The 10466-nt window shown below is 46.0% G+C and overlaps 1 protein-coding gene across 2 annotated transcripts in view; it reads left to right on the top strand.

The window, feature by feature from the left end:
• Positions 1–10466, top strand: part of ZFPM1 (zinc finger protein, FOG family member 1) — a 65378-nt gene that overhangs the window by 38654 nt on the left and 16258 nt on the right. For both annotated transcript variants that reach the window (XM_072423007.1, XM_072423006.1), the window contains exon 4: positions 615–716. In XM_072423007.1, coding sequence (XP_072279108.1) covers positions 615–716 — 102 coding nt within the window. The remainder of the gene's footprint in view (positions 1–614; positions 717–10466) is intronic.

The following is a 10466-nucleotide window of genomic DNA, read 5'->3' as shown; positions in this document are numbered from 1 at the left end:
CCCACCTACCTACCCCATACACAGCCTCCCCACCTACCTACCCTATGCACAGCCTTTCCACCATTTCTATTCTGCTGCCTCTCTTTGTAGTTCTCTTCAGTGGCTTCCATTTCACCTTAGAATCAAATCCTGTGCTTTGCCTTCAAATCCCTCCACAGCTCTTGTCCCACCTACCTATCTGATAGACAAATTCCTCCTATTGTGTGATAACTTCCCCCCTCTCCTAGATTGTAAGCTTTTCAGGGCAGGATCCCCTCCTCCTCCTCTGTCACTGTCTGTATCTGTCTGTCATTTGCAACCCCTATTTAATGTACAACGCTGTGTAATATGTTGGCGCTATATAAATTCTGTTAATATTTATCCCATGACAAAAGGTGACTTTGCAGCCAGACTCTCTCATGGTCCTGGGCTCCTCCAGAAATGTGAGGGGAATCTGGGTAGCCAATAAGGGTTCTTCTATCACTTCCATTGAAAGTATTGCTTTGGGTTCCCCGATGTGCCAGTACATTGGTCATGTGATCTCTATTAGATGCAATTTTGTGTTAAGATGGGCACAGCAGGTGAAGAGTTCTTCATTTATGTGAGCAAAAAACACATTTTATTGTTTGTTACAGAGGGCGAGAACGCGGAGGCAGAAAAGAATATGAACTACAAAGAGTCGGAGAGTATGGACAGCGCAGAAGACGCTGCGGAGCCTCGTCCCTGGAACGGTCCAGGTATTTTACATGACTCCACCAAAACAATGCACATTCTCTGTCATTGAATGAGAAGCGACATTCCTATGCAAATGATATTTGGATGGAACATTGTCAGGTTATATTCTATCTGATTGTGTGTGCAGCTTCTCATTTATCAGATTTATGTCAGATTGGGATTATAAAGGAGACCTCGCTCCACCCAATCATAGCTCTGTAGGCTTTCCTGTGCTTAGACCCGCTCCCTTGTTTCCAGTGTTGCAGGTTCCAGCAATGCATTTGCATTTTGCTAAAATATCTGAAATTCATTTGTTTTCCTGCTGCTGAATCTTTCCATGGAATGTATATATCTGTGCACACAAATTGTAACATTGTATCCAGCTATATGTAACACTTTGAGGAAAGTTTGAATGGGAATAATTCATTGTCAGCCAGGTCCTTAGATAGATCCTTCCTCCTCGTACTCCGGCTAGATTGTGGGTGGGAAGGAAGTGAAGCGGCAGTGTGTAAATACTAGTATTGGTGCACAATCTTTTTGGTGCTTCTTCCAGGAACTCACTGTAGTCAAATCTAGAGACATAAGCCATTGGCTGCCATGATGGGTAGGAAGCCATTGGCTACCATGGTGGGTGGGAAGCCATTGGCTGCCATGGTGGGTGGGAAGCCATTGGCTGCCATAGTGGGTGAGAAGCCATTGGCTGCCATGGTGGGTGAGAAGCCATTGGCTCTTATGTTTATTAAAGATTGCAGGGGGACAATCGTAGGGTATTGGCCCTTGTATTTGAAAAGTTGGGTACAAGCTGCTGTATTTTTCTCACATCCCTCGTCCACACACACAAGCGGTTTCCGAGGCAGATCGGCCTCCATTTCCATACGTGACCCTGCTGCGACTGTATGAGAGTGATGCAGCTGCACTGGAATGCTCTGGAATTCTGCTAGATAATAAAAACAGGAAGTGGACTGTCAGATAGGAAGCCGAGGGCACGTACTCGGCGAGATGTAACCCTGAGACGTTCTACAGGGTGACAGCAGTCAGCCATACTGCTGTGTGTATGGGGGGTGGGGGGTTCCATAACAATGTTTTATAAAGTTAGAATAGAAGTAAATCTACTCGATGACTCCTTATCCTGTGCTTTGTGTATCATTAACACTTGTCATTCCCCCATAAAATCCTCTTTGCAACTGTTTTCTACGTAGTGCTCCTGATCACCACAGTGCCCAATGTCGGTGTATTGTTGTGTGTTTGGGGTATTTCTGTGGCAATCCTATAAATTCAGGCAGAGGATTTGCTGGGGCAGTTCTCTATATTGGTAGAATGGTCAGATGCGGCCTTTCGTATCGCCCATTTATATGTTTATAAATACGTTGTGCGGTGTTGAAATCCTTCCAGTTTGCTCAGGAGAAGCCATGCCAGCTCCGTGTGTTCCCGGCCTCCATGTAGGGCTGTTTATTTAGTCTGTAGGCTGTTAAACAATCGCTCAGTGTTGACACTGGAAATGCTCAGACATGACGGGCGATGCCAACTCCGCGTGTTCCGGGGACACAGGACGGCTTGCCAGCTATCAGGCTGAGCTCACACAATGTATTATGACATCACAAGTCTCGTCTCAATGTAGAGCTGGGTGACCCATATACATTAGAGGGTGGTGGGATACATAGGGACCCAGTACATCCATAGTCAGGGCAAGAGGGGAGCAAGGATATTGTAATTCTTTGGGGAACAATAGTAACCAGCTGATGTTTTTCCAGCCGTCCTATTGGTCATTTTCCCAGGACTGGTTGTCACCAAAGCGAACACATAATCTCTTATAAAAAAAAGCAGGAATTAGGAGGAAGACCATTCTTGTAGCCGTGCGTGTGATGAGGTTATGAGTGAGGAAGTCAGTAGTAGGTCATCGGAGGAGTGAAGAGGGACAAGATCTGTGGAGGGATTTGTGTATCAGGTAGGTAGGTGTGGAAGGATGAATTTGATTCTCAGGTGAAATGGAAGCAGCTACATCAATGAATGTGTTTGCAGAGAGGAGCGATTCAGATTCAGCAGCAGGTTGGCACTACAGATTCTTGTTACATGAACCTGTGATTTACATCCGCCATCTCTGAAAATCCTCAGGGATGTTTTCGTTTAATTTGCAGCTTTACTGGTGTCTTTGTTGGAGCAGAGATTTCTCTATACTTTACCTATTATCACCAATCTGGGTCTAGGACAGGAAGCCAGAAGACAACGCTTGAAAAGAGACACAAAGGGTAATACAACTCTTTCACTAGATCACAGGAGAGCTGGAACCTGTCCAGACTTTATTTTTGCCTTTTAAAGGCTTCCTGTCTTGGTGACACCCTATGTGTTGAAAATGTGTCAGGGTGTCACCATGATGGCAAGTAAGTAGGAGAATAACACAGGAAGTATGTTTTAATCCCCTCCGGATGTGTTTTTCTTCAATGGAGTCCAATGTGAGCGATGATATGGGCGATAGCCCAGGGCGTGTGTGCCCGTACAGCCTCCCTGGGAACAATCTGATTGGCAGGTGAAGGCCTTGCTCCCCTCTGGACTCGATTGATGACTAAACTGACACATGCAAAGTTCAGCAGATTAGCTAATCGGCTCTGTTGATGAATTGCTGATGTGGTGATGCAGATTTCCATTGGCACTTTCCGGGAGATACTGAAAATAATCGCATTCACGCCCAGGTAAACAGCGGAGGTGAGAGACTTAAAAAGGAGGTCATGTGATCGTCCCTGGTTGTATAGGATCGCTATTGGATGCACTAGTATTGGCTAAATTTCTGTCTTACTACAGCCAATCAGGTTAGGTCCACAGCCTGCAGCTGCATGGGAACCTTGCCATGCCAAAAGTAGGACCCGCAGTGCTGCATAGGAGCCTCATGCAAAGTGAAAAATCAGTGGGTTTCACCTTTACATTGGGAATTAAAGATGGGTCGTCGCTAATATTTGAATTTGCATTGCTGGCGGAATCTTTTGTGGCCTCTGCTGTCTTCCTCAACTTTGGAAATTGGAGATTTGTGATTGGTCGCTTTGAGCGCCAAGGATGCCTCTCTCCAGTAAGTGTACTTACATTTTCCTGGCCAAACATTGACATCTCGGCTGAAGGGCTTCTTGTTCAGTGGGAGCCATTGTTGCCTTCCAGTTGGATTGGTTTCCGCAAACCCCTTGGCGGATAGGTTACCCCCCCTCCCTCCCTGGGCCCATTGTCTGCCCTGCGCTCCTGCTTCGCATTGAGCCGCTGCTGAATAATTTAGTCTCAGATCTCTATCTGGCTCCTGCAGTGTTCTCCTAGCGGCACTGGATCCCCCGCTGTTTGCACTGCACAGCTTGTAGAACATGGCCGGGAGTTCAGGAAACCTCGTCTTCGGTGACATCTGCGGGGAGAGAGACGTATTAAATGGCAACCGCTGACTTCACTTCGTCTGCTGCGCTTTTCCTTCGCTGACACCAGTCAGATCCGACTTTCTAAGTAATGTAAAGTGAACCTGTCATCAGATTTGTTAGTAATTTTTTAGGGTATTTGTTACCTCTCCCAGAGATCACAATATTCCAAAATAATGGTGCCAATGATGGTCCCTATCCAGGGTCACATGGCCTGAGATGCCTGGTTATAGATTGCAGTATTCTGTTATAAGGAACATGGGCCCGGTAATGCTTTTATTGCTTTATTATTTTATCTTGTACATTTGGGACAGGGCATTCATTTTGCAGTGGTTCAATCTCTCCAATATAACACCAAGGAAGCAGTAAGGTGAGTGGATGAGGTGGTGAGGAGGTATTTGGTGTCATTGATTGGCCACACCTTGGCGAGATTGCCTCCGGGAATGTGAGTGAGACGGTAGCACAATTGGGTCATTTATCACCCCTTCACCGCCACGAACCTTTATCATAGATCCAACTTACATGACTGATGGAGCCCGGGATCGGCTGGCAGTGCCAACGTGTGTGCCAGCTCCAGGACTGAAGAGCGCTGTTCTCCTCTGGGCACAGGAAAAGAGTGGAGGAGGGGTGTAAGCTGCCAGCCAAAACCAACGCAGACTCCGCGCCAACTCGATTTCATTTCCCGGGCACAGAGAGCGGAGATTGAAGTGGCAGTGCAGGCAGGGAAGAGAGTTAGGTTAAACACTTTGTAATGGGTTTATGTGGGTTAGACTGGCATCCGAGCAGTGCCTGTGGGGAAAATAAAGAGAACTCTGCCAGGAGTCGGCAAGCTGCGATTTCACGCCTTCGGCTGAGAACATACAAGCGTGAAATGTCCACATTGTACTAAAAAGGGAAACTATCTCACACGCAGGAAAAGCTGCTGGTAACTTGACTTCCTTACCTTGCAAGGGACAAGCAGCCGATATGCCATCCAATACTGACCCCCCCATAAACTATCTGTGCCCTCAGCATCATCACTTTACCAGGAGCAATTGTGAAGGGTGTCATCCAATAAAAAAGTTGCAAAAAGTTTCAAAGAATTTGGGGCCACAGACCCTTATAAAGGTGCCTGCAAGCCAATCAAATTCAGCCGTCTGTTCTTCTGCACAACAATGGAAAGGATGGAGTTTGCTTTACCCAGAGCCAGAACCGTCTTTTGTGCCCACTGGGGCATTAAATCTGGGCTGAGTCTTAGGCTTCATACACACGTCAGATGATTCTCGTCTGATAATCGCCTCAGGGCTGATATTGGACAGGAATCTGGGGTGTATACAGCTCTTGTCATCCTGGCAGATCCACGGGTGACGGGAAGAGAGCTCAGCGGAGTGCCTCTCCTTCGTTCTCCCCCTTCCTCTCTCCATAGGGCGAAATGGCGCTGTATGTACAATGCTAGTTCATGCATTGTTCAGTCCTTCGTCATTGGAAAGGATCGTGAAAAATCACAAATTATGCGCATGTGTACCCAGCCTTCCAGCGCCCCTTCAATAGAAGGCCGCGTCCTTCCAGGTTCACCATTCAATCATCCCATAATCTTTCAAACCACCAACTCCACAAAGGTTTGGTGGTCCGGTTTTTGTGCCTTTTGCTCCTTTTTTTCCCCCAAAAAAACCTTTTATTCTACACACCGTCATTGTTACAATGTTACCAGGCCTGTCCTGCGTTTGTGCAAAGTCGCCTCTCACCTGCCGGATCCGTCCCAATCCCGGACAGAGCCAGCGGCGGATCGGTGCCATCAGCCCGGCCACAGTCCCTCGCGATGGTTCATTCAGCGGCGTCTCTCCAGTTGGAAGGAGCTGGCACGGCAGGGGTTAATTTTATAATGTCGCATTCAGCAAGTCGAGGCTGGGAATAAAAAAAAACTAACTGAATTTTTATCTTTGGAATGACCTTGTTTGCTGGAGGGGTTCGACTGCTTAAAATTCTGATATGCAAATGGCTGATAAGTATAATCTATAATCCTCAACCAGCATTTACAGATGGCGGCCTGTTTAATTTACTCCTATAAACTGATGAGCAAACGGTTCACTGAAACCCCCAACCTCTCACCCCACCTTAGCGTCACTTATCGGCAAATTTCAATGCACGCTCGCCGCCGTGCAGGACAAGACAATTCATTGCTTTGCTGCATGCATTCAGTTCACTAAAAGACGGCTCTGGGATGAACAGCCACTGAAAGCTGCCTGCCATGCTGTGCCAATCTGTCGGTGCCGTGCCCCTTCTCCTGCCCACGCTTTGCACCGCTGGAATGTGATGTCCACCCCTCTGCCCATTGTAACAACCTGAAACCCATTAGTGAATTGGTGAATATGCAGAAAAAGAATCCTTGTACTTAACAGGATCAACCGGGCTCTGTGCTGCTCTCTGCAATGCAGGCAGATCATTGCTGGTGGGAGGAGCAGTCAGGGTGCTGTTTATAGCTGCCATTCCAGCAGCCTATCCATGAACATGTAAGCACAGGGAGAAGTTATGCAAATATCAAAATGCCTTGATGGGTGGATGTCAGTTTGGAGGAGTGGAAGGTCCTGAGCAGCCTATAATTGCATGCAGACCTCCAGAGGTAATGCCCTCATGTTATAGATTTGCAAGAACCTAGACATATTGAATGAAAGGGGGCGGGGTCAGGACAGTCAGGCTGTGGGGGGAGGAGCTAGATGATGATGACTATAGTCCGCCCAGGAAAGAGGTGGGCTCTGTCTGGCTTGCTGCAGCTTCTAATGCGTATTGTGTGCTGTGAAATCACAGTAATGTTTGCCATACACTGGTCCATGAGGCCAGGATCAGGTTCATGATCAATACCAATCGTTTATCTGGTTTCCACTGTTTACCCAGCATGCCCTGTTCTCTGACCACCAATATTGGAAAAGCCATTATTATTATTGGTGGTCAGAGCAGGGGAGGAACATTGATTGGGTAAAGAACAGGAAATCTCCATCAACCTTCCATCAATGGTCAATCATAAATCCCCTACTTTCCAATAGCTCTGCATTGATTCAATGTTTATACACAATCAGATCCATTCGATATATTGATCAGTGTATGGGCCGGCATTATCTGTAATGAAAGCTGGAGGTCAGATACAAACATTGGCGCCATGACGGAGATCCCCTTAGCGTTGTCTTATTACCGAGCGCCGCCTTAGTTTTGACTACGGACCTTGAACAGGGTCAGCTCGCCCCACCACCTGCACAGATGTACAATACGCCGGTTATCTAACGATATAAAGTCCTGGGGCAGATACAATGGGCGAGACGGGCGATGGAATTTTGGCCAATAACGGGCCGATCACCCCCCTCCCCCCCCTCCACGTGCGTCCGCGGTATGAAACCTTCCATTTCCATTTTTTTATTGCAGTTTAATTTCAAAGCTCGTTCATTAAAAGTGATGAAAAGTTGTTTCGGTTAATTTTTATCTTCCTCCAGTCCTCTCTCCCTAATCTCCAAAGGCCTGGAGTTTGGGTAGAAACCTCAAGGTTTCGCTATCAGTGGACCCAGAAGTCCTCATCTCGGCAGCACAGCGCGTTCTGATGGACAGGGGAGGGAAGAGATGGCGCCGATAAGGCGACTTTTTTTGGTATGTGTGGGTGGCAAAAATAATTTAAGTTATTTTCTCTTTATCGGCGTGAGCGGAGCGGAGCTTTGACGGCTGATAGAAATATTTGTTCTAGATTAACGCTCCGGATCCTAAAGAAAAGGGGAAGTTTCAGTTGGGCCCAGGAAGAGTTTAAAGGAAAACTTCAGCCAGAAAAAAAACAATTCCCACCCCCCCACCAAGACAAAACCCCAATGTATAACATATATAATATTATTGTTACAACTACCCCCACCTCCTAGATTGTAAGCTCTTCAGGACAGGGTCCTCTCCTCCTCCTGTATCTGTCATTTGCAGCCCCTATGTACAACGCTACGTAATATGTTGGCGCTATATAAATCCTGTTTAATAGTTATTAATACCATCAGATGATCTTGTGATTGGTACACACATACTGCATTAGTGTAACACCTGCCCACCGACAATGCCTTCGCTGTTTTTCTCCAATAGGGCGGCGCTATCCCTGTTCAAGCATCATCCAGGGTTCACTATCTACTATAGGATATCAGTGGGGTGTTTAGCTTCTCATCCTACAATATGGCTAGAAATCTATAGTAGGCTGGAACATGCGTGGCCGGCTTGGTGGCAGTTTGTTACCTTTAGGAAGTGAATAGTGTGGAAGCATTTGTGAATATGTGAATGAATGCTCTGAGACTGTTGGTTGCCACCTATATAGGAGGTGATATCAGCAGCCTCCTGTCTACTGAAGTGCCACCATGTTCCTTTTGCCTTTTTCCTGATGAATGGAGGATGAGGGTTGGAGGAGCTAGGTCAGCACAGACAGTAACAGGCTTGTGGCATGCATGGAGACTGGGAATAGTTTTCTCTCTGGTGAGGAGGGGACATTGCATGTGAATGGAAAATAATTTTCTGGAAGGAAACCCAGGCCAGGTAAGTATATTGGTGACAGGGTCTCTTTAAGTCATAGATTAACATGCTGCAAGTGCAATTATAATCCTGCGATCTGCTCATTCATTACCGTGTGTTAAGTTTGAAGAATCATTATGAGGCCTCAGTGTTATGAGAAAGAGAATAGCAATGACCGGGCCCTTTTGGGATTGGGACCCCTATGGTGGGGCGTGGGTAACAGTGACGGGTTAGGAAGAAATATCATTGGCTTCATTTGTTGCCCTGACCACCAATCGGCCACATCTGTGGACTGAATTGTCCTCTTGGATGTTGATATCCTTAGTACCCCCACTTGCCCCCATTCCATAGAATCGCCCCCTCCCCGGCTGTCGCTCTGATGACAGCCATCCCTGACAATCTGCAGTAGCATTCCTCTCGGCCACCCTATCGGGCACAGCGGTGACATCGGCGTTGTGGTTCCCACTTTCCGGCCGGGGATATCAGGACTGCTCATCGGGCGGGGAGCTAATCGTCCAGCACTGAGCTTCCTTCTCCCGCCACGGTTTCCTGGGATAAGAGTGCTGCTATCCTTGGACGCTCCCCCGCTATCTCCTCCGCTTCCTGCACACGAGTCGTCTCTGTCACCGATCACCCCGCCGGCCCGGGCAATGCCCCAACACAGGGGCCATAATCCTGGGTCCCCCCACCGATTCATCAATATCCAATTCCTGAAAAGATCTTTTAAATTGATTCACATTTTTAAAAATTCATTTTGTTTTCCAAAGGCAAAAACAAAAAGGTGAAAAACAAAGCGATACAAAATTATAATATTGTGAGACCCAGGAAGTTATTTATACATATATATATGTGTGTGTGTGTGTGTTTATATATAATATATATATATATATATATATATATATATATATATATATTTGTTCTTTTTTATTTATAATTGATTATTGTTTTCACAATAAAATATAGGAAATTAATTAGATTTTTCTTTTACAATTTTTTGTAACTGTAAAAAAGAAAAAAAAAGAAACACTAAATTTGTCCAATTCCTCTTTTTTTCAAAAAAATCAAAGGTCACATAAAATACACGAATATAGAAAAAACACTTTTTGTATTTTTTGTTACTTTTTCTTTTATTTATTTATATATACTTTACATAGTAATGTCAGGAAACCCTGAGAGTCCTTCCAATTGCCCCCCCTGAATCTCCCCTGGTGTAATATGGAGGTGCGCATGGAGCAGCACGCTGCGTTGGGGGGTTGCAGGGTTTGGGGACGATATATTTCTGGTGGTATTGGTGGCTCTATCAGTGATCAGCAGGATTTACTTAGATCCGTCATGATTTGTTCTTTCTGTATAATGCAATCGGCGCGGCGTTTCTCTGGTGTAGCGATTAGTGCCGGTCACAGTTCACTGCTGATAAACATTTCAGTTTGTGCTGTGTCAAAAAAATCAATAAGTGTGAGTGCTGCCATCAGATCTCCGCCAGACCCATTCTCCTCCAACTGTGCAGGGGCAGAAATGGGGGTCCTTATCGCAGCCAACACAAACACGCACCTCAATCTGCAGGGGGAATAGAAATGGTAACGCCGGGTGTCAGAGAACTATCACAGGGACAACCTAAATGACAACCTGAAATACTTTTACATAAATAACTTCTTATAATATCAATTCAAAATGTTTATGCTAAGATATGACACAGCAACATGGAGGATGTAAGCTTCTCTGTACAGAGACTGATAGGACTGGCATTGTGTCCTCTGTACAGCACTATGGTATATGTCAGAGCTATATAAATGTATAATAATAGTGTGTGACTGTGGGGGACATTAGAGTGTCAGCTCCTCTGTACAGAGACTGATGGGACTGGCTCAGTGATCTCTGTACAGCACTGTGGTA

This window comes from Pyxicephalus adspersus, chromosome 9 (assembly GCF_032062135.1).
Source record: "Pyxicephalus adspersus chromosome 9, UCB_Pads_2.0, whole genome shotgun sequence".
Taxonomy (NCBI): Eukaryota; Metazoa; Chordata; class Amphibia; order Anura; family Pyxicephalidae; genus Pyxicephalus; species Pyxicephalus adspersus.
This window is presented reverse-complemented; position numbering and strand designations above follow the sequence as displayed.